The sequence below is a fragment of the Pelophylax lessonae genome (assembly GCF_965119305.1).
Source record: "Pelophylax lessonae genome assembly, chromosome: 5".
Taxonomy (NCBI): Eukaryota; Metazoa; Chordata; class Amphibia; order Anura; family Ranidae; genus Pelophylax; species Pelophylax lessonae.
In genome coordinates this window covers 121,973,657-122,001,633 of record NC_138772.1, presented here as the reverse complement: position 1 = coordinate 122,001,633, position 27,977 = coordinate 121,973,657, and the positions used below count along the sequence as shown (strand labels likewise).

General features: G+C 41.6%; 1 protein-coding gene across 1 annotated transcript in view; it reads left to right on the top strand.

Moving 5' to 3' along the window:
- LOC309555492 (ATP-binding cassette sub-family B member 5-like) overlaps positions 1–27,977 on the top strand; it is a 301,162-nt gene that overhangs the window by 244,385 nt on the left and 28,800 nt on the right. Inside the window, exons 25-33 of the mRNA XM_082257527.1 lie at positions 872–1,075; positions 10,139–10,309; positions 10,399–10,560; positions 10,674–10,823; positions 12,610–12,753; positions 20,485–20,589; positions 22,029–22,106; positions 22,198–22,281; positions 25,027–25,230. Coding sequence (XP_082113653.1) covers positions 872–1,075; positions 10,139–10,309; positions 10,399–10,560; positions 10,674–10,823; positions 12,610–12,753; positions 20,485–20,589; positions 22,029–22,106; positions 22,198–22,281; positions 25,027–25,230 — 1,302 coding nt within the window. The remainder of the gene's footprint in view (positions 1–871; positions 1,076–10,138; positions 10,310–10,398; positions 10,561–10,673; positions 10,824–12,609; positions 12,754–20,484; positions 20,590–22,028; positions 22,107–22,197; positions 22,282–25,026; positions 25,231–27,977) is intronic.

Here is a 27,977-nt window from a genome sequence, read left to right as displayed (position 1 = left end):
TGTTAGTTTACCTTTTTATTTTTCGGTAAAGTTATTATAAATCTTCCTACCTGCACCTTGTGTTTTTCACATGATGTGCATTGATAATGTAGTTTCCTAGAGTCAGTTGTTACTTTGTACACACTAAGCTATAGAAGAGTAAATCTTAACATTCTGATGTTAGAAGTTTCTGTTTATGTTTTAAACATGAGGCTTGCCGCATGGCATTGCACAGATTACTTCATGACCTCTGTCTAAGACTAAGAACTGACACTCCCTGTGAAGAAACTATATATCCCACAATCCCTGATCTAGTGCTCTGCAGTTGAGAACTAGCTACACATTAGATCTACCAGCCACAAGCAGACAGCGCATTCACAGACACAGAGAGCTCACCGGTGCGACTGGAATATTTGTTTAATTATATTAGCACTCCTACATTGGTGATGTGCATGCATTGGGGGCTGTGACCCAAAGCAGGAAGTACTCTTGTCCCTTTGGCGATCAGAGACAGGCTAGCTGTAGTAAAAGATGTACCATGACACTACAAACTGCAGCCACAACATGTGAGCCCATCATTTCAAGGTAAGGCAAACAAACAGCACAGGGAATACAAACAGCACAGGGAATATAACTACACCAATACCTAGTTAAAACAATGAAAAACTTTTGAAAGTATACATACTTTTAAATGTTTTTTTTATTTTCCCTCGCTTCCTGTTTTATGTGTCATTTGTCAACAGGAAAAGGAAGGTGTGTCGACTGAAGTTCTTTCCTATAATATGAATATTATGAATATTGTGGGTCATATTGGGTAAAAAAAATAGTATTTAAATGGCACTCGTTAGTTTTCCCTGTATTACTAATGTGTTTTAACTTGTCTGTTTTACAGATATTGGTTGATGGCCATGATATACGGTCTCTGAATATCAGACATTACAGAGAATTAATTGGTGTGGTCAACCAAGAGCCTGTACTTTTTGGAACAACAATTAAAAACAACATTATGTATGGAAGAATAGATGTGACAGATGAAGAAATTGAGAGGGCAGCTAAAGAAGCCAATGCCTATAACTTCATTATGGAGCTTCCTGATGTATGTATCTGCAGACTAAAACAATTGTGAATGTAAAACTTGTTTACAGACAGTCCTCTAAATTGAAGGCTGGCCATAAATATATCCATAGAAGCAAGTGCTTCTACTGAATACAGTTATTGATTGTGATGATGGGGATATTGCTAATATCCTAGAGAGTGATAGTCATAAAAGTTTGGCACCATCAATCAGGATCATCGCAGGTGTAAATCTCAGAAGCTTTCGCTGAACATGATTAGATGCTGTATCTCCCTAATCCCTATATATACACCTGGGCTGGGGAATAACTTCAAGCTATAGTACTAATATATAACCAAAATGAGCATCTAATTGTATTGGCTCTCTTCAGTATAAGGGTCCTTTCACATGTGTGTTCTGTCCGGCGGACTCCACTTTGCTCAGCGGGGGATCGATCCGCTGATCCCTGCTGAGCGGGTGAATGACTGGTCCATCTGCCCTCATTGTGCAGAGACGGACCTGTCAGAGCACCACTCTGCTCTATGGGAAGATTAGATGAAAACAGACCGCCTGTCCATTTTCATCCGATCCTCCAGACAGATGGAAAATAGGGTTACCATCCATCTGGATTTAACGAACAGGATGGGATTGGATAGCAGCGGGTTTCAGCAGACATGTCACCACTAAAATCCGCTGTCCCATGGGCGTGAATGGAGCGTCCCATCAGGTCCGCCTGAAAAACTGACAGGCGGACCTGATTGAAAAGCCCGTGTTAAAGGGGCCTAAGATATTTCAAGTGATACTAAGTACACACTGTTTAACTTACAGTATCCCTTCTCTTTCTGTATGTGGATGATGGCACTGTATTTTATTTTAATTTAAAAAAATCTTAGTATCTTTTTCCTAATCCATATACAACTGTCACTTGACTTATCTCTTTCCCAGCCTGTTTGAAGGGAACAAGTGGCATGAGGAGCTTCTGTTCCTCTGCTGCTGGTCACATGTTCAGTAAGTAAAAAGAATTAATATCAATAAACAGTTTTAAATCATACAAATATATATTTGAAATCTAATCTTTATTATTTTTTTAACCATAACATGATGTGGGTGGATTATTTTCAGTCACAGGCTGTGTCACCCCCTTCAGCCTGTGTCTTAGAATAAGAGGGAGGTGAAGTCTCCATTAATCGTATGTAATATCTCACCCCCAATGTGTTTAGCTGGTTAGTGGGCATGGAGGAGGAGTGAGGGGGTGGGCTGTAATTTACTACTGTGTATACACCCACATGTGTAACTCTATAGTCACATGGACTTCTCAGATGCGATAGGGAAGAAATGCTTAAGGTAAAAAATACACTGAAATCTGAGCATGTGAGCTCACTGCCAACACTGCTCTGTAAAATCAATAACTACAGTGGAGACATGGACAGGAGGGGGAGACAGAGAATAGCAGGATCAACTAGATTTTTTTCAGAATACAGAAAACAAATCCCTTAGTGACTGAGTGAGTATGAATAGCATGTAATACATCACTTATTGATAATTTTTAATGATGTGGGTTTAATGACAATTTAAGGATAATGCTCATTGGGCGCTGTGATAAACAGAGAATTCTTCACTTAAACTGTAACATTGATCAGATGTAAAGTGTTCACTTAACTTAGAAAATAGGGTAAAGTTGTGTTTCTTTTTTTTTTGTTGTTTACATTTTTACTGTCCAGACAAAGCAATACAAAGCGGTATAATCGACTTGTTGATAAGAAAAAATAAGGCCAGATCCGAGCCACATGCTATGTTCCTCAGCAAATTCAAACTTTGCCAAAAATAATAACATCTTAACATCTAAATAACAAGGTTCAATTCTATATACCACAAATGGGGGAGTGGGGAGGGGGATAGTGAAGAAGGGGAGAGAAGGGGATAAGTAAACCTATCGGTGTGGAAGCGTGGCTAAAACTCCCTCTAATAACTCAAGTAGATTTTGTGGCAGAGAATAACAACAATAACGCCAGTGAGTAAGACATGTTAATGTCAGCTAACCAGCCAAAAACAAGTAATGCCAAAGTACCGGATCAACCATAAATTCCTAGGAGACTTAGATCTGTCTGTCGGCACGTGAGTACTGAGTAGGATGAGGAAAGCTGGTTGTTTGGAGAGAACGTTTAAATCTTGAGTCTTCCCAAAGAATTAGTCAAGTTCATCATCGCATAAAATGTCGTATATTAGAAACATGTCATTAGTGAAATAATTTCTGATGTAGAGAAGGAACTTTCTATAAAGGACTTCCATTGGGAAAAAAAGCATTTTGTAGGCCCATAATCCTGTATAATAGTGTCTAATTTTTTGAGTTAGAGCAAAGATTTGAGATCCCTACTGACAAGTGAAAGGGATGTAGGCGTTGAAGAGGTCCAAAATCAAAGTATTGCCCTGCGAGCTATAAGAAAGCGTAGGTGTATTCACTGGGGAGAGGCTTAGGTTTGTTAGTAACATCCATGGATTCCTGCTTGTCGTACCCAAAGAGACATAGTAAAGGGTCTTTACCAATCTTGAGATCTGTAATTACGCAGATAAAACAAACAACCTCATCCCAGGGGCAGATAGACAGTCAAGCAACAGATTTATCTATCCTGAAGAGCAGGAATGCTCTGTGAAAGTGCTTTAGCTGAGTCTCCCTCCAGACTTTGTTAATGGTAAGTTTGCAAGTTTTGTGATATCCTTGTATAAGCTTATTGGAATCAACAGCTTCCCAGAAGTCCTTATTCAAAGACTTGAGAAATCAGAGTGAATATTTAATTGATAGAGCTTGCGGGAAAGCTCCTGGGGGCACCCACGATCGCTCCATGTGGAGAGAGAATGGCGGTCTGCTGATGTAAACACAACAGACTGTTGTTCTCTCTGGAATCATCACGGGGGTCCTGTGTTTCTCCTATTTAGAAGCAAAGGTCCCTGTGTTGATTCTACAAGCCCATACCCCTCACAGTTAGAAATCACCCCCTAGGCTCACATTAATCCCTTTGATCACCCCTGGTGTTAGCCCCTTTCCTGCCAGTGTCATTACTAAAGTAACAGGGCATTTTACTGATTACTGTAGTAATGTTACTGGTCCCCCCCAAAAGTGTAAAAAATATTGCAGTCCTGCTAAAAATCTCAGATCGCAGCCATTACTAGTAAATATAAATAAATAAAAATTACATAAATCTTTCCCCTTGTTTGTAGACACGATTAACTTTTGCACAAACCAATCAATATACGCTTATTAGGATTTTCTTTTACTAAAAATATGTAGCTGAATACAAATTGGCCTAAATAATGAAAATATCATATATTTTTTTTTTTTTTTTTTTTTATTGGGAATGTTATATAGCAAAATGTAAAAATATAGTTACTTTTTTTCAAAATTGTTGTTTTTTTTTTTTTTGTTTATAGCGCAAAAAATAAAAATCGCACAGGTGATCAAATACCACCAAAAGAAAGCTCTATTTGTGGTAAAAAAAAGGACATAAATTTTATTAGGGTATAGCTTTGCATGACTGCACAATTGTCCGTTAAAATAACGCAGTGCCGAATCGCAAAAAATGGCCTGGTCATTAAGGTGGAAAATCTTCCAGTCCAGAAGTGGTTATTCATAGCTGACAAACATCACATATAAAGGGATGGGTATATATATGCATGAAATGTACCACAAATCAATTGATTTACTGGCTAATCAATTTGCAAAAATCCCGCTCACAACCACGTATGGGGAATGAATACAAATACGGGTGATGAAATTATACAAGAGACAAGCCCTAAATATCCAAAGGGAAGTTATTATGAGCCTGTCCCCCCCCCCCCCCACCCAATACATCATCCATATAGGTATATGAAAATACAAAATAATAAAAATGAAAGAAATATAATGAATATAATGAAAAAAAACTGTTACAAAAATGTGCAATAGTAAAGAATTTAATGAAAATAAATATAATTGTAAATAAACATCCATATAAGTAGACAATTCACAAAATCGAAATTCTCAAATACCCATTGTGGTAGTAAGGTCATAATAATTGGTATATACAATATCTACCTTTTAGACCACAACAAGTATGCATAAAACTGACTTATATGAAATACTCCTGGAACATATATAGCATGGTATACTGATATCACTATCATTGAAAAAGATAGGGAAATATTGAAATAATGTACATATATAAACGCACAGTTACCGAACCTCACTAGTGGCAGACAAAACCCTCTCAGACAATCAAATAGTAAATATTAAACAAATATACAACATGCTATATACTGTACATAGCTATATACTATTACATCCTACAGAAGGATTTCTAAAACCCATGAAGATATTATATATAGGTGACAAGGAAGGATTTCTAAAACCCATAAAGATTTTATATAGAGGTAAACATGAATAGGGGAGGGAAAAGGAACTATTATATTATGAAAATTCATTAAAAGAGAATACTTCTCTTTTGCATAGCATCCTGAACTCATCACCCCTTCTAATAGGTAATGAAATATTCTCCAATCCATGAATAACAAGGCTGGAAACATTCCCAGAATGGCACTCGTTCCAATGTGTAGCCACATTGGTAGAATGCTCCTTCTCTATGTCATAGAGATGATCTTAGTCTGCATGTTGTACGTCCCACATATTGGATTTGAAGTTGCATGTGATGACATAAACAAAATACTGTGTTTCCCCGAAAATAAGCCCAGGTTTTATAATAATTGTGGCACCAAAAGACACAGTAGGGCTTATTTTCGGGGTAGGTCTTATCTCCCTCCCTACCTGTCAGGAATCCCCTGTGTGAACCTAGTACAAGTGTTTGTAAAATCCTAGAATCCACTTTATTACTGTTTTATATAATGTCCAGTGTGTTTCTGTAATCTAATAGTGTGAAATACCTTCGGTACAGCGGCGCTCAGCTAATCTCCCACTCTGCTCTCCTCTTCTCATAGCTGTCAGTAGGAGATCTCAGCCCCTGCCCTCAGAGCGGGTCACAGAAGCGCTGAGCATTATATTATAATAGTGGGAAATACCTTCAGTACAGCGCCGCTCGGCGCTCAGCTGATCTCCCACTGCTCATCCTTCTCTTCCCCCCCCCATTGACAGCTGGGGGTCATGGAAGCGAGAAGGAGAGAAGAGCGGGAGATCAGCCAAGCGGCGCTGCACCGAAGGTATTTCACACTATTAGATTACGGAAACACAATGGTCATTATATAAAACGGTAATAAAATGGATTCTAGGATTTTACAAACACTAAACTAGGGCTTATTTTCGGGGTAGGGCTTATATTGCAGCCCTCCCCAAAAATAACAGTAGGTCTTATTTTCAGGGTAGGTCTTCTTTTCAGGGAAACACGGTATTTAGTATTACAGTTCATAAATGACACAATTTTAAAGATTCTGCCTGTGGATGTTGAACGTATTGTGTCACCTCTTAGAATGTGTGGACAGTAAGAACATCCCCTTAACCACCTCCCGCCCACGCTATAGCCTAAAAACGGCTACAGCGCGAGCTCTAATTTCCGGGAGGCCGTCTTTATACGGCCTCCCAGTAACAGGCTCCCTGCGCGCTCCCGCGAGCGCGCATCGGGGAAAATCTGTGTCGGCCGTGTCCCTTGGACACAGCCAATCACAGATCTGGTGAATGGCCAATCACAGCACCATTTGCCACGTGATCGGAACGTCCAATGAGAGATGATCTCAAATGTAAACATATGAGTGTGGGCACTGATAGTGCTGCCCATCAGTGCTGCCCATCAGTGCTCATCAGTGCCTCCTGTCAGTGTCCATCAGTGCCACCCATCAGTGTCCATCAGTGCTGCCTCTCAGTGCCCATCAGTGCCGCCCACCACTGCCGCCTCTCAGTGCCCATCAGTGCCGCCCGTCAGTGCCGCCTCTCAGTGCCCAGCAGTGCCACCTCTCAGTGCCCAGCAGTTCCGCCTCTCAGTGCCCATCAGTGCCGCATATCAGTGCTCATCAGTGCCGCATATCAGTGCTCATCAGTGCCGCCTATCAGTGCCACCTATCAGTGCTCATCAGTGCTACCTCATTAGTGCCCATAAGTGCCACCTCATCAGTGCCTATCAGTGCAGCCTATCAGTGCCCATTAGTGCCGCCTCATCAGAGCACATCAGTGAAGGAGAAAAATGTATTTATTTTCAAAATTTACTCACAGAAAATAAGAAAAACTTTTTTTTTTTTCAAAATTTTCTGTCTTTTTTTTTTTTTTTTTTGTAAGAAATAAAAAACCCAGAGGTGATTAAATACCACCAAAAGAAAGCTCTATTTGTGTGAAAAAAATTATACAAATTTCATATGGGTGCAGTATAGCATGACCGTGCAATTGTCATTCAAAGTGTGAGAGCGCTGAAAGCTGAAAATTGGCCTGGGCAGGAAGGGGGTGAAAGTGCCCTGTAGGCAAGTGGTTAAGCCACATTTGAAGGTACCCTTGAAATGCAGCCAATGTGTATTCTGTTTAGCAACTAGTATATAAACTAGGGGATAAAACACTGCTTAAAGCAGGTGCCCTGCGGGAAACCATCCTAATCCCCCTAGATATAATTTGGTCATAAATAGAATCATTACACAATACTGGAAGATATTTGAGGACTATTTTCCTGATTTTATCATATTCTACACTATATGGAGTAGAAAATACTGGGACCCGTAATACGCAAGACCCTTCACTATAATTACCTCTCTGTTTATAATTACTTTTGTTTTTATATTTTTTGACAGATCTACTTCTGTCCAATAATAAATTGTCCCATGGGGCATTTTCTGCAATCTTAATGACCCTATTACCGTTGTTAACAGGATATCCTCTCTCTTTGAACCTCTGTGTCATATGTGTTACTTCTTCCTCAAAATCCGTATCCCTGCTACAAACACGCCCCAGCCTAAGAAACTGACCCACAGGTATTCCCCTTATGGTGTGTTTAGGATAACTAGAGTCTGCTCTCAAGAGAGTATTACCTGCAGACGGCTTTCTAAAAAGACTAGAGACTATTTTTCCATTCCCACCTGTTAGTCTGACATCTAGAAATTCAATTGTTCTGGAATCCATACATCCCGTGAAGTGAAGATTCAAATAATTCTCATTCATAAACTGTAACCACTCTTCTAGACTAGTAACATCACCAGATACTATGAACAGTATCAACATGACGAGGACTGTCAGGTCCATAAATGCGCAATGTCTCCCACCACCCCATGGTCCCTAGGTTGGCTAGGGAGGGAGAAAACCGCGCTCCAATGGAGGCTCCGCACTTCTGGACATAAAACACATCATCAAACATGAAAAAATTGTGAGTTAGTAAATATTCTAAACTCAACAATATAAATTCTTGAAGAACTAAAGAATATTTCTCTGACCTTCTCAGAAAAAAATATACTGCCTGTAAATCCAGATCATGTGGAATGGAGGAATAAAGACTAAATAAATAACGTCACAGGTAATCTATTTGTATTCATAACTCCATTCCAATGTATCTAGTCTACTTAATAGCTGCTTTGTATCTCTGAGAAAGCTTGGCAAATCAGATACCAAGGGTTGTAATTGGTGATCTACCCATAAACCCAGATGTTCATTAAGACACCCTATACCTGCAACAATGGACCTTCCAGTTAGGGACTCCAACCCCTTATGAATTTTAATAAGATTATGGAAAACGGGCATAACTGGAAAATCTGGTATAAACATATCCCTCTCTTCTGATGAAAAAAATCCTGCTATAACTGCCCTATCCAGCAATATCCTTTCTAAAATGCTGCGCAGGGTCCCTCCTTAGTTTCTGGTATGTAACATTGTCCGATAATTGATGCTCCGCTTCTGCCTTATACATTGCCGAATCTAAGACAACAATACAGCCGCCTTTATCGGCATTCCAAATGACTATATTGGCATCACCACTAAGGTTCCTAAGGGCTGACTTTTCTAAGGCTGTGAGATTATCTACAATGGAGGTTTTATGGGGATTCCGAGCCAAATGTGTTAAATCCTTCTCTACCAATTTTTCAGGATAAAAATCTGATCTTAATTAACACGAAACTTTAACAGGAATAGTGGCTTAGTTCTCAGGGCAAGAATATGATTCATCAAACAATTCAATAAGATCATTCAATGCACATACTTTAGGAAACCATTGAGCAGAAGGGGGACACTCATTGACTACAGATGTATCTCCCAAAATCTCATCTGTTTTCCCGACTCATTAAAGTAATGTATCCTTAAAGTAAATGTGCGTGCTTATTTATTAACATCCAACAACGTCCTGAATATATCAAAATGTCTAATGGGACAAAAACTAAGTCCCTTACATTATAATAACAATTTCGAATCATTCAATGTACTCTGTGACAAATTAACAATATTAGATATTAATGCTGCACTGGACCCCGTAGAGGGTATCGCCCATTGTTTGTGCCGTTGCTGTTTCCTTCCTCCCCTCCAGGTTTTCATTACTTTTTCCTTTTGTTGAATTCCTGACCATTCCTATTTAAATTTGTTGCCACCATACAGCGATCCCCACTGATCGGTCGACCTGTGAAATCGGATAATGAATTAGATATGGTGATTGCTAGCATGTTATCAGCTGCATTACTCTCAGGGTTAGAGAAACTGACACGTTTTTTCATAAAAGCTTTAGGTGGATGACTAGAAGAGTAAACTGGTTTCTTCCATGTATATACATTGTTGTTTTCATAATATATACGATCTCTTGTCATCTTTTCTCTTTTACCGGCAATAACATTCTTCTCTAATTTATCCAATTTTTTATTAAGACCATTGTCAAGATCAGAAAAACTGTTATGGCGCTGTAACCTAGATAAATCCTTCTGTATAGTGGATATCTCACCTTGCATGGGGAGGTCTGATATGGAGGACTGACACCTGCAGAGGTAACACCTTCATTGTTTTCTATCCTCAGAAAATGGTGGCGATGATTTTTTTTTCTTTGTTAAAAGTGATCCGGGGTTCTAAGTCATTTTCTAGTAAAATAAAATGCTTATTATTATATCTATGTAAGAAATGTCAGAATTGGCATGAGCAGGTGGTCAATGTAATCATATTCCTTTTTTTTTTTTTTTTAGAAATTTGAAACCCTAGTTGGAGAAAGAGGAGCCCAGCTTAGTGGCGGCCAAAAGCAAAGAATAGCTATAGCTAGAGCCTTGGTCAGAAATCCTAAGATACTCTTACTGGATGAGGCTACTTCAGCTCTGGATACTGAGAGTGAATCAGTTGTACAAACTGCCCTAGACAAGGTAGAGTTTTCCAAGTATGTCACTATGATCTTCTACAGAGTCACATCCATCATTCTTTAACAATCAATAAATGTGATTATCTCTTTCAGGCCAGTAAAGGTCGTACCACAATTGTGATTGCCCATCGTTTGAGCACAGTGTGGGAGGCAGATCTCATTGTAGTGTTGGATAATGGTGCTTTGGCTGAAAAAGGAACTCATTCTGAATTAATGGAGAAAAAAGGAATATATCATTCCCTCGTAACAGCTCAGGTACTGGGAATTATTAGCATAAGAACCTCAATCCAAATATGCAGAGGAAATGGTGGGCAATACCTTCTTTCAAATGTAGTAATAATCTCTCCACTTCTGTAATTATTTTTCAGGCCATACAGACAACAGTGGAAAGTGAAACAGGACAAGGGACACTGGAGAAGCCATCTTTGGTACAGAGGATAAACTCCAATATGTCAACTGGAAAATTTTCCATGTCTGAAAATGGCGAGGAAGTTGATTTTTCAGAGAATGAAGAGGAGGTAATTTGAGTTTTTTTTTTTTCTACATAGAAATTTAAAGTGATTGTTTGTAAAAAACAAACCTGTCATACTTACCTGTTCTGTGCAACGACCTTGCCCAGAGCAGCCCTGATCTTCCTTTTCTGGCACTCCTGGCTCGCTCCCAAGCTGGCTATGTGCACCAATAGACACACAAAGAGTGGTTCGACCCCACCCCATGCTCCCTCCTCACTACCTGTGATTTTTACAGCAGTGGGAGCCCAGAGCAATGATTACCCCCCACCCCCATGCTTTTTTTAAACCCCTTGCCTATTAGCCCAGAAAATTTACATTTTAAATTTGACAGATTTGGCCCAGTGATGTAAATGGGGTTTAGCATCCAAACTTTAAGGTCCGCTGAACTCCTGCCCAGGGCAGTTTGGCTGATCACTTTTCCTAGATACCATTACGTTTTAGGATGATGAAGGTTAGAAACCATGACTGCAGTGTTGATCTTATCTCCTTCTTGAGTTTCCTGGAGGAGCAAGTTTCCTCCCAGGTGTACAGTCTCCAATGCCACTGCTCCTTTATGCACCATCAGTCACATGCACGCGGACATCACCACGTGCAATGCAGAACAAGCAGTCCTGCATTGTAATGAGGATGCTGAGAGCCCATCCAACCCAGGGCCTGAGAGAAAATAGGGGAGTGCCGGCTGCTTGGGAAATGAGACATAAGAGAAATAAAACTGCTTTTCATCTTCCGCTAGACAAAAATGAGCATTTGAACCTTGCAATGCACAGGAGCCCCACTGCAAGGCTACATTTGGATTTTATCTGGTTCCGCTTTAAGCCTGAATAGACATGTGTTCAGATAGCAGTCATTATTTACTTTACTCATTCATACAGAGCTGACATAAGTCCACTGAATGTGTAGAGCAGAGTTCCTCAACCAGGGTTCCATGGAACACAATATTTTCTCCAGAGGTTGTTAGGGGTTCCCTTGAGCAATGTCTGCCTTTTAGATATGTTCCCACTGACACCAAGGGGGAATACTTCACACTGAATAAATAACAAATAGTGCTGCGCCAGAAAGAATGGCGAAAAGGGCTAATAATTCAACAAAAAATTGCATCAAATATTAATTATTATTAATAATGCTAGCACTTTTTGCACTTTATGGACAATTTTTTCACAGTATTTATTAATATTTGATGTGAATAATGTGTGATACAATTTTTGTTGAAGTATTAGTACGTTTTGCAGTTTTTTCTGGTGCAGCACTATTTGTTTATTCATTATGTGAAGTGGTTTACACATACAGTGTTGGCAGCCGGATATTTATGCACTATACACTTCATAGATATTGTTTTTAGATTGCGCTGATTGATATTTGTTTTTACATTCTTCACACTGACCTTTACACTAATATAGCATCATGAGTTGTAGATATAGTCATTTTTAGCAGGGGTTCCATGAGACCAGAAAGTTATTTCAAGGGTTTCTCTGTGTTGAAAAGGTTGAAAAAGCTGGTATAGAGTATATCTATTTACATCAGTCGCTGTTGCTTGATAGAGCCTTCAGGCATCCTTTTCTGCTGCAGACATATATTCATACATACAGACTGAATTTTGGGGCGATTTTTTAACTTACCAATTTTTTCCTTTGGAGTATAAAATCTATACATATATAAAGAAAAAAGTAAAACGCCATGCACAGGAGTCCTTGGTGGTAATCCAACCCAGGTCCCCAACAATGCCAGACTATGGGTCTAGCCATAAACACTATGCATCTTGTTTTTTTTTTTGCTCTTTTCCTTTTTCTTCCAGAAAAAGCATCCAGAGATTTCATTTTTCAGACTACTTAAACTGAATAAATCAGAGTGGCCTTATATCTTGTTTGGAACCCTTGCAGCGGCCATAAATGGAGGGGCCCATCCAGGTTTCTGCCTTTTATTTGCCAAAATCATAACGGTAAGTATTTTTACATTACAGTATATTAAAGCAATTTGAACACTGTCTGCAGTCTCCATAGATTTATCCGCAGTAGGCTGGGGAGCCTGCAGTGCCCTGAGATCTCCTTGTGGGAATGATGTTCAATCTGCCTACTAGCATCTGGCCTGAATGGGGCCTGACAGGAGAGACAGAGGACCTCATTAAATTCATAAGGCTATATGATTTTCTCAACTCTGGGAGCAGATTCTTCATACATAGCTACAGTATTTTAAATCACGCACATATGCTTTGGTGGCCAGAGTTTGTTTTATCAGATGCTGTCAGGGTGGGGGAGAATCCAATTGCCACTATGTTGCAGAGCTAAGACAGTAAGCAGCACCCTAAGGATTTGGACCATTACATAATGAAATGATTAAGGTTCAATGTAGGGCCACTGATAGAAATCACGGTGCCCCATAGAGCCTACCTGAGAAGGCCCAGACCAAAACCTCCCCCAAACACACAGAAAATATCAAAGCAATTATTTGCTAAAAATACACTAAAATTATTATTAACTGACACAGACACAACCTACAGGATAATCTGATGAGAAGAAAAATACAGGAGGGAAGGTCTGCAGAGAGACTAACCAGGACCACAACCTATGGGACTGAGAAAAGAGAAAGATCAGAGCATGGTTGCAGGGATGGATGGGGGGATGTATGAGAGGAAAGTGAGTTGGGCGAGAATCTGGAAGGAGAAAGGGGGGATGAGAAACAGAATTACAGAGGTAATGCTAAGGAGAACCAGATGAGACTGAGTGCAGCTAATAGCAGAGCACTGAGCTGCACTGTGAGAGGACCACAGGAGGCTGTTGAACAGAATGTAGTTTAGTGGCTTTAAATATAGCAGTTTAGTGGCTTTAAATATAGCAGTTTAGTGGCTTTAAATATAGCAGAAAGGCAAAGTGACAGGGGGAGATAGATGCTTGTTAGCTGTCTGCCCCCCCATAGAACAGATAGGACCTATGGTACCTCCTTATCAGCGGCCTTGGTTCAGTGTATTGAAAAGACTACAAGCCTATAACTAAGTAAAGACTGCATTTGGAGCCAAATATACTTACTTTATTAAGATGTGGAGTGACAGATGGAAATGACTTTCAAGGAAGTCAGTAAAATGCTGTGCCCCACAGAGGTTAAATAAACTCCTGTTCAAGTACAATAACTTACTGACTGTTTGCCGAAAATATTTTAACAGTGGAGGTATTCGCCATAAGCGAAAACACAAGCTAGCAAACATTTCCAATGCTATGAGGTCCTCTGCAGTGGAAAGCAGGAGAGGCAACAAATAATTCCGAATGCTAGGCGAATGCAGGGCTCCTCAGACGGGGTAATCCAATGTACCACAAAAAACAATTGAACAAGAAGGCGAAAACATCCATTACTGAAAAAACATTTATTTAGTGTAAAATCAGATAAAAGTAGATAAGAGAGGCATGAAGCTGTGTGCTACATAAGGGAAACGCTGCAGGTGCTGTACTAAACTATACCATGTTGCTTTTCTTCCCCAAGTACATCTGTTTATAACTTAAAGCAGGAGGATCAGGAGCCTGATGACCTGCAGATTTATGCAAAGAATCAGACAGAAGCTGAAATGAGCTTTGTAGATAGTAAAAAAAAAAAGGATACCCACAGGCCTTTACTAGACTATGTCACATTCATAAATTTTCTTATAAACCAGTGCGGAACCCTTCAGTGATACAGAACCTGTGCAGGCCCCCCTTAAGGCCTCATGCCCACAGAACGTTTAAAAAATCCCAGCTCTGCTGCCAGGAAAAAGCACTTGTAAAAATGTGCTTTTATCCGTGTTTTGACTAGCGTTTATGCTTGTTTTTTGGGCATTTTTTACAATAAAAACACTCCCTATAATGTAAAAACTGCCATAAAAGGCTAAACACAGCTAACAGCGTTTTACAGTGTTTAGCGGCGTTTAGCAGCATGTTTTGTTGTTTTGCATTTTTACAGCTCAACAGCCTCTGCTCCTAGACACACAGGCTGTCGTTTTTTTCAACTGCCCTTAAATGCTTATGCCTCTAAATGCCTCTGAAAGTTTATGTGCATGGAAACATAGGCTAATATGGAGGGGCGTTTATAGGCAGTAAAAAAAAGTCAGACGCCTCTAACAGCAGCTGTAGAAACGTCCTGTGTGCATGAGCTCAAGAGTTCAAGCCACAGTCAAAAAAGAGCTGCAAAAAATCCTGCAAAAGGATATTATAGAACCTATTGACCCCTCCCCATGGTTTTCCAACCTAGTCATAGCCAACAAGAAAGTTTTTCACAGACAGATGGAATACAACATACAGCAATACAAGCTCTAAACAAAGAAAAATGTGTTTTTACTATACATAATAAAGCAGATCTTGCTTAATTTCTGGGGTTCACAAATTATTCTTTAAGGTTTTTAGTTGACTGTGCTAATTTCACTATGCCTTTTAGCCCCTTACTCAAAATGGGTACAGAATGGCAGTAGAAACCAGCCTGCCCCAAGACTGTACATAACTGGAAACACTGTATAGTATCTGCGCCAACACTTGCTCTTTTTTCAGCAAATGCACCAACGTTTGTCTCTTGTGATGCTTCCACTGTTACTTTAGGTGCAGTTTTATCACAGTCATCAGGGAGAGCAAGCTCTTACCCAGCCGAGCAAAAATATTCTACAGGAGAACAGACATTGGCCTGCATATAGGAATGCGGGTGGCATTACTTTTTCTATGGTAGAAGGTTTGCCCTGAGAACTGATCACCAAGCCCTAACCTCCTTGCTGTAAGCATCAGGGGTGTGGCCACCATCAGTTCGTATGCATAGATGGTCAGACAGACTGTTTCAATACAACTTTGACATTCGTTGTAGACCAGCAAAGGTAAATCAAGAAGCAGTTCATTTGTCCCATGTTGTCCTTAATCCAGAAGAGGAGCAGAAAGACCAAGAAGAACAGCAACCACTTGAAATATCCTAGTCACCGGTCTTAGTGGTTATACCATAGTACCTGGTGACTGCACCTTGTAATATTCCAGCGATTCAAGAAATACTAACCTACTTGCATTGCGGGTGGCCATCTGCCTTACCATTGAATCTGCAGCAATACTACTAAGTAAGAACCAAGCTGTCACCTTAGGAAGGTGTCTTTTAGGAGGTCACAGAGCATCAATTCAGTGGCATTAAAAAAGGTCTCATGAAAGTCATCTAGTTGTGGAAAGGACAAAACAATATTGCAGAGAAGCAGTGTGGTGGCATGCATAGACAACCAAATGAAAACTTTAGCTTGAAGTTGTAAACCATGCTTGGACAGTGGCAACAAACATACTAAAACAATTGCTCCACCACAAGTCAGACATTTCTCGAAAGGCCCATGGAATACAATCCAATTAGATATATGCGGAGAAATTAGAGTAGCACCAAAACATAAAAGATACTGTTTGGTAACTTATGATTTGTACTCCAAATGGCTAGAGTTGGCTACAGCAGAAGTCATGACCTCTAAAGTTGTCAACACTGCTTTTGAGGAATGGTTCTCAAAGTGGAAATCATTGCTGGCAATGGTCTGAAGTTTATTTCAAAAGAGTTTGAGACATTTCTTAAATCAAAGGGAATAAAGCAGATTTTAACTCCAAAATACCATCCACAGGCCAATGGAAGTGTGGAACATTTTAACCAGACATTTAAAAATGGCCTAAAGCCGTGCCCTGCCCCCCTCTATGAGAGAGGCGTTAATAGTGTTGATCCCTAAACCGGGCAAAGACCCTCACCTCCCGGAGTCATACCGCCCCATCTCTCTATTACAGGTAGATGTTAAAATCCTTGCTAAAGTCTTGTCCATCCATCTTAATCAAGTTATACTGACGCTTATCCACCCCGACCAGGCGGGTTTCATGACGGGCAGAAACACCTCCTTTAACCTACGTAGATTATTCATGAACCTTCAAGCTGAACATGACAACCCGGGTAGGAGGGTGGTGGTAACTTTGGACACGGCCAAAGCCTTTGACTCGGTGGAGTGGTCCTTCTTGTGGACATGTCTTGGGAAATATGGCTTTGGACCCAACTTTATAAAATGGGTACAACTGCTTTACAACGCCCCGGCGGCGAGAGTCCTGGCTAACGGTTGGACCTCGGCGGAGTTCCCCCTCTCTAGGGGCACCTGTCAGGGGTGCCCGTTGTCCCCTTATGGAAAAGATTAGTATGTATGCTGACGACACCCTGCTTTAGGACCCGGACAACTCCCTGTTAACAGCCCTGTCTCTTATAGAGCGCTTTGGAAGATTCTCAGGCCTCCAAATTAACTGGGATAAATCACAAATTCTCCCTATAGACGCGACACCGTCAGCTGTTACCCCTGCAAACCCTGCACTTAAATGTGTCCCCCGCTTTAAATACCTGGGGGTCCATGTTACGACACGCCCGCAGGACTATGTCCCGGATAACATCCAACCCCTATTCCCTCTGATAATGTCCAAAATTCAGGTGTGGTCCAGATTGCCTTTAGGGGTAATGGGCAGGGTCAATCTTATTAAAATGGTCCTACTCCCTAAAGTACTATACATTGTATGGCATTCCCCACTATATCTAGCCTTGAAACATTTCAAACAATTTGAGTCCCTTCTCAAGGCCTTTGTTTGGGGATCAAGCAGACATAAGATCTCTTGGCGGAAATTTAAGTACACAACGACCTTGGGTGGCCTGGCGCTCCCGGATTTTAACCTCTATTATTTAGCGTCACAGCTCTCCCAACTGTACCATATAGCCAAACTGACAAGGAACGATTCCTGACTCTTTTGTGCCCTAAATGGGCTTGTCCCTCTCAAGACCCACTGACGGTGATACTTTAGGGCACACGGGGGACGGTAGAAAGACTGAACCCTAAATCCCTGCTCTATCATTATAGCCGGGTTTGGGAGGTGGTGATGCATAGACTGAACGGCCCTTCCCTCCATGACTTTCCCCTTTGTGGCATAACAAGTCTCTTCAGGAGTTCTGCCCGCTTCCTGACTCCTCTTTGTGGAGCGGGCGGGGAGTATTCCTGCTGCAGCATATACTGACGGGGGGTACCCTAAAAACTTATGTGGTGATGAAGGAACAATTCTCTCTCCCAAATCATATGTACTATAGATACCTACAACTTGCCCACGCATTCCGCACTCAGTTTTCGGAAGCCCCACCGAATCCGGAGCCTGTATTAATTTTAGAACTGATCAAATGCCCGGAACCTACGCACTTAATCTCCCTGTTCTATGCCGAACTCCACACGCACTCCTCCACTGAGATGGCCTACGGGCTTAAGACTCGTTGGATCCGAGATGTGGGGCCTATTGAGGATGAGGAGTGGGGGGAGGCATTGGAGACCTGTCAGAAGGTGTCCCCTAAACTATCCGACAGACTTACCCAGATGTTCATTGTTCACCAGGCTTACCTCACGCCCCTCAGGGTGTCCAGATATCAACCTGATCGCAACCCTGGCTGTCCAATGTGCCAAGCAGCTGGAGGCACCTTTTTCCACTTGCTCTGGAGTTGCCCTCAGCTCCGGGGTTACCGGCAACAGGTGGTAGCCTTTCTACATGACAAGATGGGATCTCCGCTGCAGCTGGACCCTAAGCAGTGTCTCCTTGGTATATACCCGGATGGGGACATGAACAAGTTTATGACTACATTCTTACAGGAGACACTGTTTGCGGCCAGGAAATTAAAGTGGAGTTCCACCCTATTTTTATACTTACCTCCATCTTCTCGCTCCGGGTCACCTGAAAAAGAAATGGATAATCGCATATTTTTTTTTTTTTTACTTACCTCGTAGCGAAGAAAATATACTTACCTTACTTCCTTCTTCCTCCTTCCTCGGCCGCGGCCCGTCGTCACTTCCTGGCTCTGCAATGATTCCTGGGAGCTAAACGTCATAGCTCCCAGGAATCATTGCGCCTGCACCGGCCCCGACGTCAGTTCCGGGTCGCGCGCGTCATCCCCTTCTAAACAGCTTCTGGGCATGCCCAGAAGCTGTGGAGGGGTGACGCGCGCGACCCAGAAGTGACGTCGGGGCCGGCGCAGAGCATCGTGGGACCACAGAAGGCGGAAGAAGACGCCGAAGAGTACGCGCTGGCTTCAAGCTGCCCATATCTGAGATGGCAGCGCTGGACAAGACGTTTGCAAGGTAAGTATTTCGTCTTGCAGGTAAGTGCAACCCGGGACAGATCAGAGGCTAGCCATTGTGGAATGCACTAGCCCTGACTGTCCCGGGGGTATTAAAAAAAAAAATCCAGGGTGGAACTCCGCTTTAATAGCCAGAACCTGGATGCGCAGTGATCCCCCAACCTTTAGCATGTGGATACGGGTGGTAAATGTCAATATTCCCTTAGATAAGATCTGAGACAGATGGGTGCAATGCCCGGATACGCGTGTATAGGCTTGTTTTTCTTGATTTTTTTCCCCGCGCCACTACCACACTGTACCGTCAAGTGCCTGCCGGTTGTACCTTGTACACATATGCCATGTTGTTGTCTTATCTTTTACTTCTTATACGTATAATGCCTGCACTGCTGTACTTGCTCAGTTTATTATCTTGTTATTTCACTTTGTACTGTACTAAGATTTTAATAAACTCACTGTTTGGAAAAAAAAAAAAAGAAAAAAAAATGGCCTAAAGCAGTGTTTCTCAACTCTGTTCCTCAGGGCACACTAACAGGCCAGGTGTGCAAGAAAACTGAAATACATCACAGGTGATATCATTTGCTGCTCAGTGATTGCAGTATTCTAGTCTGCATCTCCCCAAGGTAATACTTAAAATCTGGCCTGTTAGTGTGCCCTGAGGACCGGAGTTGAGAAACACTGGCCTAAAGACACATCTGCATGAGAGGCTTGTCTTCAGGAAAGCTTTACCTACTGTTCTATAACACTATAAGTCAGCTTCTCATAACACCACTGGGGAACTGCCTACAAAACTGATAATAGGTTGTGATCTACAAACCCCACTCTTTTTGAAGCCACAAAATAAAGTAGCAGAACCCCTAAACCCACACGCTAGAGTGGAGAGGTTCTGGGTCAAAGCAAAAATGTAGTGATGCAAAAAATGCCAAGATGACTATCCTCATTCCTGTCCAGTGAGTGGGGATAAGGGAGTCACCAACCAAGTCAAAGTTTAACCTCAGTCTATCTAAACCTACACAAATCCACAACCAATTGGGATCAGTAACCTATAGACTGATGGAAGGATCAACTTGGCATGTGAGCCAAGTCTGTCTCTACTTCTGAGACACAACAGGTACATTGCAAAACTTTGTAAGCAAGTAAACTCTTTTGTAAGCAAGTAAACTCTTGTCACCCTTTTCGACCAACCATCTGTGAAACATGTGGGGACCAACCCTTTTTGTTTTTCCATGTATTTTCAGTATTAATTATGATCACCATGCATTTATGTTTGTTATTGTTAGATGCTTTTTATCAGTTAATAGTATGGGACCTTTTAATGTAAGTATTAAAACATTGAAGCCATTGGCTCAGAAATGGCAGCCTTAATAAATTGTTTCAGTACAGACTGTCTTTAAATTGCAATAATTTAGTAAACATGTTCTAATCGAGTTTACATTGCTCTGTAGTCAGAAAAAAAGTGTGCTTGGAAATTATTTTAGAACTATCATATGAGCGAATTAATTGAGTAACTGTTATTTCTCTGTTTAGAAGTGGGTTAACTCATTTTTGTTGACAAGTTCTATAATAACATTTACAGATATTTGGAGAAAATGATGTTGCACAGATCCAGCATGAAATTAACATTTACTGCCTCATATTTACTATAATTGGTGTGGCATCCTTCTTTACATATTTTACACAGGTAAACACTCTTATCTTCAGAAGAAAATGTGGGAAATTTGAGTGAATGTTTCAGATTTGTTGTGTTCAGTCTTAGTGGGGATTGAATTTCAGTTTGAAATTTCAGAAATGTAAGTGGTAAAGATATATAGAGAACAGCTAAGATCTCAAGCTGGCCCAGATTGTTTTACTTACTACTTTATATCTACCCAAGCTTAAAAGTATATATAATAGCAGAGCCTGTCCCCAAAAATTATAAAATGTTTGGCAACCCTTGCGGAGTAAAGTGAGGGATCCCCAGCTGGCAGACTCTCCTCCTCTATTCTTTGTTGTGGACAGCTAGAGGGGGGAACTGCTCCCAATTCTGGAGGAATTCCTCTCCGGTCAGGTTGCTATTGCATTGCTTATTATTATTTCTTAACTGCCTGCATTGTTGTTTCTTTGACTAAGGCCCCTTTCACACTTGCGGACCGTTCAGATCCGCCTGTCAGTTTTTTAGGCGGATCTGAACGGATGCCCCATGCATTTCTATGGGGCAGCGGATGTCAGCGGAGACATGTCCGCTGACATCCGATCCGATCCTGTCCGTCAAATCCGGACGTCAAATCCGGATGGATGGAAACCCTATTTTACATCCGTCTGGCGGATCGGATGGGATGAGAACAGACAGGCGGTCCGTTCTCATCCAATTCCCCCATAGAGGACAGCGGGGACCTGATACAGAGCGGAGACATAGCTGCCATCCGCCTGCTCAGTGGGGGATCGGCAGATCGATCCCCCGCTGAGAAAAACTGAGTCCGCGGGGCGGAGCGGACAGTGAGAAAGGGGCCTAAATAGAGAAAGCTTTGGTATTGTGTGTTTGTATGTGTATGTTATGTTTTATTTCTTGTATTCTTGCAAATTTAATAACAAAAATGTAATAAACAACACATTTTAGACCCTGTTATAACATGTGGTAACCTGCATTTTACCGCACTGGATGAAGGCAGGTCACTGCTAGGACACACAGAAAAAATTTTTTCTATGTGTTTTGTTCACACTTGAATGCGCTCGGGAAGTGTGGTGTAGTGAGCTGCGATAAAATGCAGACATGCTGCATTTTTTTGCAACGTACAGTAAGGGATCACAAGCCACTTCTGTACAGTGACATGAATAAAGTGTTACTTGGTGCAAAGCTTGGTGCCCACTACCGCTTTCTGATATGGAGAGCTGTCCACACACTAAACCGCTGCAATTTAGCGTGCGAACAGGCACTCAAAAAAGATATAAAATAAACTGACAATGGGAGTTACAGAAATGTTAGATGGAAAAGAGATACATTGAAGGTCAGGAGAGACTGGAAAACATTGAAATACAGTTCCTCCTATCAGTATGATGTAAAAGTGGGGAGGGGTGATATTTGGCAAAATTGAATGACTTTATCTCTCATATTATATTTTGTATATCTATCTCTATTGCCAGGGATTTATGTTTGGAAGATCAGGGGAAGTCCTCACTATGCGCCTGAGACAGATGGCATTTAAAGCAATGTTACGCCAGGTTAGTGTGGAGTTAACAGAAGCTTTACCGTTACATGTAAACTATCTGTTTTATTTAGGTGATACTATACTCGTTTTCTTTCTCTTCAAAGGAAATATCCTGGTTCGATGACAAGAAAAATAATACAGGAGCTTTAACAACACGACTTGCCACTGATGCTTCTCAGATACAAACTGTAAGATTGCTATGTCTGCTTTTAATTAATTAATAATAATAATATAATAATAAAGATAAAAGCATTGCACTAATGATTGTCTTTTCATTGTTTAAACTTTAGTAGATTTATAAGTCAATATAAACAAGGTTACAAGGCACTCACAGATCTTACAACAAAGACAGCTCCTAGGTTTATATGATTGACTCCAGTAGTATACATCTATTGATGTGCAGGTATAGATCATAAATAAAAAAAAAAATCTTAATCACTGGTAATCTTTGTTTTTCACATATTCATTTTTTTTTCAAACATTTATAACAATTGTACAGATTTTTGTACTATAATATTGCAAATTCTCTAATAAGTAAATATTGTATCTAATAATAGCTAATACACACTATAATACATTTTGTAAATTATAGTAAACTAGACATTAAGCCCGTTAAATTAACGGGCACTAGAACATATGGCTGACTGAGCGGGGGCTGCGCGCATGGTACAGGGGAATGCGGGGCTGCACGCATGGTACAGGGGAATGCGGGGGCTGCGGGCATGGTACAGGGGAATGCGGGGGCTGCGGGCATGGTACAGGGGAATGCGGGGGCTGCGGGCATGATACAGGGGAATGCGGGGGCTGCGAGCATGGTACAGGGGAATGCGGGGGCTGCGGGCATGGTACAGGGGAATGCAGGGCTGCGGGCATGGTACAGGGGAATGCGGGGCTGTGGGCATGGTACAGGGGAATGCGGGGCTGCGGGCATGGTACAGGGGAATGCGGGGGCTGCGGGCATGGTACAGGGGAATGCGGGGGCTGCGGGCATGGTACAGGGGAATGCGGGTCTGCGGGCATGGTACAGGGGAATGCGGGTCTGCGGGCATGGTACAGGGGAATGCGGGTCTGCGGGCATGGTACAGGGGAATGCGGGGCTGCGGGCATGGTACAGGGGAATGCGGGGCTGCGGGCATGGTACAGGGGAATGCGGGGGCTGCGGGCATGGTACAGGGGAATGCGGGGGCTGCGGGCATGGTACAGGGGAATGCGGGGGCTGCGGGCATGGTACAGGAGTACCATGCCTGCAGCACTGCATCTCTTGTAGTATGCCTGCAGCCCCCGCATAATGGCAGGCAGTGCAGCAGTGGAGGAGTCTAACTTACCTGTTCCTGATATGTGCTGGGGAGGATGGGGGAGCTCCTCAGTGTTGGAGGCCGGTTCCCGGGTGTTGGGGGTCACCCCCGATAATGGTGCGGTGTGAGGGCCGTTCTGAATTCCTATGTGCTGGGGGCGAGCACTGACCTTTTTAGGCTGGGGGAGCTCCTCGGTGTCGGAGGCCGGGTATTGGGGGTCACCCCCGATGATGCTGCGGTGTGAGGGCCGTTGTACTGCCGATCGTTTCAGTAGCCACCGTCTGATCCGTATGTGCTGGGGAGGCGGGAGGCGGAGTTACGATCCGTTGCCTTAAAATTTAAAAATGGCGCCACCCGGCGCCACACGTCATTGAGTATACGCCGCCACTCGGGAATACCCAAACGTATCCGAGCTTTCCCGAGCGGCGGCGTATACTCAACGACGTGTGGCGCCGGGTGGCGCCATTTTTAAATCTAAGGCAGCGGATCGGAACTCCGCCTCCCGCCTCCCCAGCACATACGGATCAGACGGTGGCTACTGAAACAATCGGCCCTCACACCGTGAGCACCAACAGTACAACGGCCCTCACACCGCAGCATCATCGGGGGTGACCCCCAATACCCGGCCTCCGACACCGAGGAGCTCCCTCAGCCTAAAAAGGTCAGTGCCCGCCCCCATTCCCAATCCCATTGCCTGTCCGTGGTGCACATGCGCAGTAGCGCAATATGACGGACACAGGGAATCTAGAGTGTGGACGCAGGGACAGTTGCATTTTATTAATATAGATATATACTATATTTATTGGTTTCAAAAAAGAAAAGGGAAAGGTAAAGGGAAAAGCAGTTAAACATTTACAGATCAGTAGGGAGTCAAATGCAAGCATAAGACAGCATTTCCAAATCCCTATCAATGTACAGTAGTGATTTTGCACAGTTGTGTAAGCTATTGGATTCAACTATGAATATAAATTGTCTTTATAAGAGAGAAAACCAAAAAATCATATGCCCTATGCAATAAGTTTGAAATACCTAAACAGTAGGTAGCAAAAGTTGTAAGATTTATCATGTATTCTATAACTATTTTATATATATCAACATACTCATGATATTTCATCACTAGCCTAGTCTCAAAATACCAACCTAATCGCTCTCTTCCTTCCTCTCAAAACCTCCTGCTCTCTAGCTCCCTCGTCATCTCCTCCCACGCTCGCCTCCAGGACTTTTCCAGAGCCTCTCCAATCCTATGGAACGCCTTACCCCAATCTGTTGGATTATCTCCTACCCTATTAGCTTTTAGACGATCCCTGAAACCGTCCTCTTCAGAGAAGCCTATCCTACCCACACCTAACAACTATACTTCCATATTCTCCATCAGCCCATCCCCCGCTGTTACTACCTTTTGTTTCACTTGACCCTCCATTCTAGATTGTGAACTCTAAGGAGCAGGGCCCTCTAATTCCTCCTGTTCTGTATTGAATTTTATTGTAACTGTAGTATTGTGTTTCTTCACTTTGTAAAGCATTGCGCAAACTGTTGGCACTATATAAATCCTGCATAATAATAATTAATATTTGATTTAGGATTTTATATTTTGAATATGTATGCTTTTGCTCAGAACGTTTTTTGTTTTTTTCTTAGGCAACTGGCTCCAGACTTGGTTTAATTGCAGAAAACTTTTCTTGCATCGTGATCTGCATTGTCCTTTCTCTAGTTTTTGGCTGGGAGTTGTCCTTGCTGGTTCTAGCACTTACTCCTGTCCTCATTGCTTCTGGATTTCTTGAGCTCAACGCACTGACTGGCTTTGCTAATCGAGATAAAAAACAGCTTCAGCAAGCTGGGAAGGTAATGGCATACATGTTTTCTTGTCATGCATAGGTAGCAAGCCTCAAATTTGATAACACATGTATTAAATTAGCCATTTTGCAGTGCAGTATTTGCTTTTACACTTTAGGGTTCTATTAATGCTGTCATTAAATCTACAGTCTTACCATTTTAAGTGAGCTAAAACAATAGCTGCTGAATATTAAAATAAAGAGGGTAGCTTTCAACCCAACTAAAAAGCAAAATGTGTATTTCATATAAGCCTGTCACAAACTTGGCCAGTTGAAACAAAATATGTATTATAAAAAAAAAAAGAAAAAATCATTAGAAAGGGTTTACATAGCTACAGCTATAGATGATTGGTACAGGGGAGGCCTGGAAACCTTTGGGCTTGGGTGGCAAACACAATTAAGTGACCCTTTCATGGTAGGGATTTCTGTGGAGTAAAGAAAGTGTACTATGCAAAGTGCTGTAGTGAACTAAATGGTGGAGCATGGATGTTCCTAAAGGACATGATTTATTGTAGTACGCAATTTCACATCTTCTAGCATTAGCTTCCATTGTGGTTATTGCACTCAGATAACATTTCAGAGCTGCAAAGGTAGTCGGTACTGGAAAACCTTTTTTTTTTTGCCAGATGCAGAGATAGTTTGAATAGGATGCAGATAGCTATACATTGCCTAGCATGCAGGGTTGCCATTACATATCATGGGTCTCCATACAGCTTATCTGACAGAACCCCTTCTTCCCACAGGGACATAAAATTTTGGATACATCCTTGGGCACTCAGAGGAGAAAAACAGAGTGGCACAATTGCACTAATGGTTAGAGAGGGTTAAAGCATGAGCCTACATACCGTGTGAAAGGGTAAAAAGTATAAAATGCACAGAGTGCAGGGGTCAGGTGCATGTAATGCCTAGGAACTTTTTCAAAAACAATGACAGATTTCTCTACTGGAATCAGGGAATACTTCTTGCAGCCCTACGGTCCTCCAGAGGTCAACTTGGAAGAGTTGGAAGCATCACACCAGTGGTCTTTTTAGCTGTCTGTAAGGGTGACATTCTGGACCTCCCTCTAAGGAAAAATAGGCATTCATTCCATTGACCACCAAGGTTCCTCTGGGGTAAAAAGGTTGGGAAAGGATGTTCTCATAACTAACCACAGCTGGCATTCTTATTCTTTTTTTTATTATTGCCTTGATGTGGAGAAAATAGTTTAGATATTCAGTGCTTGAAAAAGTATTCATATCCCTTGAAATTTTCCACATGTCATGTCATGTTACAACCAAAAACGTAAATGTATTTTATTGGGATTTTATGTGAAAGACCAGCACAAAGTGCCACATAATTGTGAAGTGGAAGGAAAATGATAAATGGTTTTCAAAATGTTTTACAAATAAATATCTGAAACGTGTGGCGTGCATTTGTATTTAACCCCCCTAAATAAATACTTTGTAGAACCACCTCTCCCTGCAATAACAGCTGCAAGTCTTTTTGGGTATGTCTCTACCAGCTTTGCACATGTAGAGTTACATTTTTGCACATTCTTCTTTGCAAAATAGCTCAAGCTCTCTCAAATTGGATGGAGCGTGTCTGTGAACAGCAATCTTCAAGTCTTGCCACAGATTCCCAATTAGATTTAGGTCTGGACTTTGACTGGGCCATTTTAACACATTAATATGCTTTAATCTAAACCAATCCATTGTAGCTCTGGCTTTATGTTTAGGACTGTTGTCCTGCTGGATGGTGAACCTCTGTCCCAGTCTCAAGTCTTTTTCAGATCAGCTTCCCTGTCACTGAAAAAAAGCATCCCCACAACATGATGCTGCCACCACTATGTTTCACAGTGGGGATGTGTTCAGGGTGATGTGCAGTGTAAGTTTTTCGCCACACATAGCGTTTTGCTTTTATCCAAAAAGTTCAATTTTTGTCTCATCTGAATAACAACAACAAAAGTCTCTCCTATTAGTATTAATCAATCAACATTCACAGGGTGTGTCTGATCATGCACCAGAAAACCTAAGGACGACACGTAAGAATGTTTAAGACTTTATTAAAGTAGATTTGTTTGATGCGTGTTTCTTACTTATAAGAAGGGGTGAACTGAGAGATACCTTTCTACCTCAATTTGTCATTGAACTCTATCTCCTCTTAGTGGCTCTGTCTATACTGCAGTAAACAACTAAAGGAAGTACAAAAAGGAAGCATAGGGGTTCTAATCAACTGATAGAAATCACCCTACTTTATGCTCCAAACTGATCTATTACTTTCATTCTACATGTTTCACTCTTAAAAGAACTTTGTTGGGGGTGTATAAAATAAAGTAAGTGCTCAAAATTAAAATGGCTGTAACCACCACATGGCAAATGGCGACTCTGCTTGTCTAGAGCTTCTATTTATAGATACTTCTTAATTGTGCCATCTAGTGGATTTAAATAGAATGTTTTTGCATTCAGATGGCTGGGGAAAACAAATCCCTCTCTCACCATTTTCAGTCTTACTCATTCTATATTTGTACTACTTATATCATCTTCTAAAAGTCTCTATTGTAAAAATAATTCCTGAGTCACCATTAAAGGTTTAAATACATCTATTACCAAATCACTATATAGATAATTTGGAGATGCTATCAAAAACTATTCTCCCACAAAAGGTAGATGGGCAAAACCTTCATTTATTCCCTATGGGGCATGTGATCCTAACCGAAAGATCCACTTGGCTTCTGTTTTTAGTAGTTTCTTATCTGGATTCATCTGACCCAATTTAATT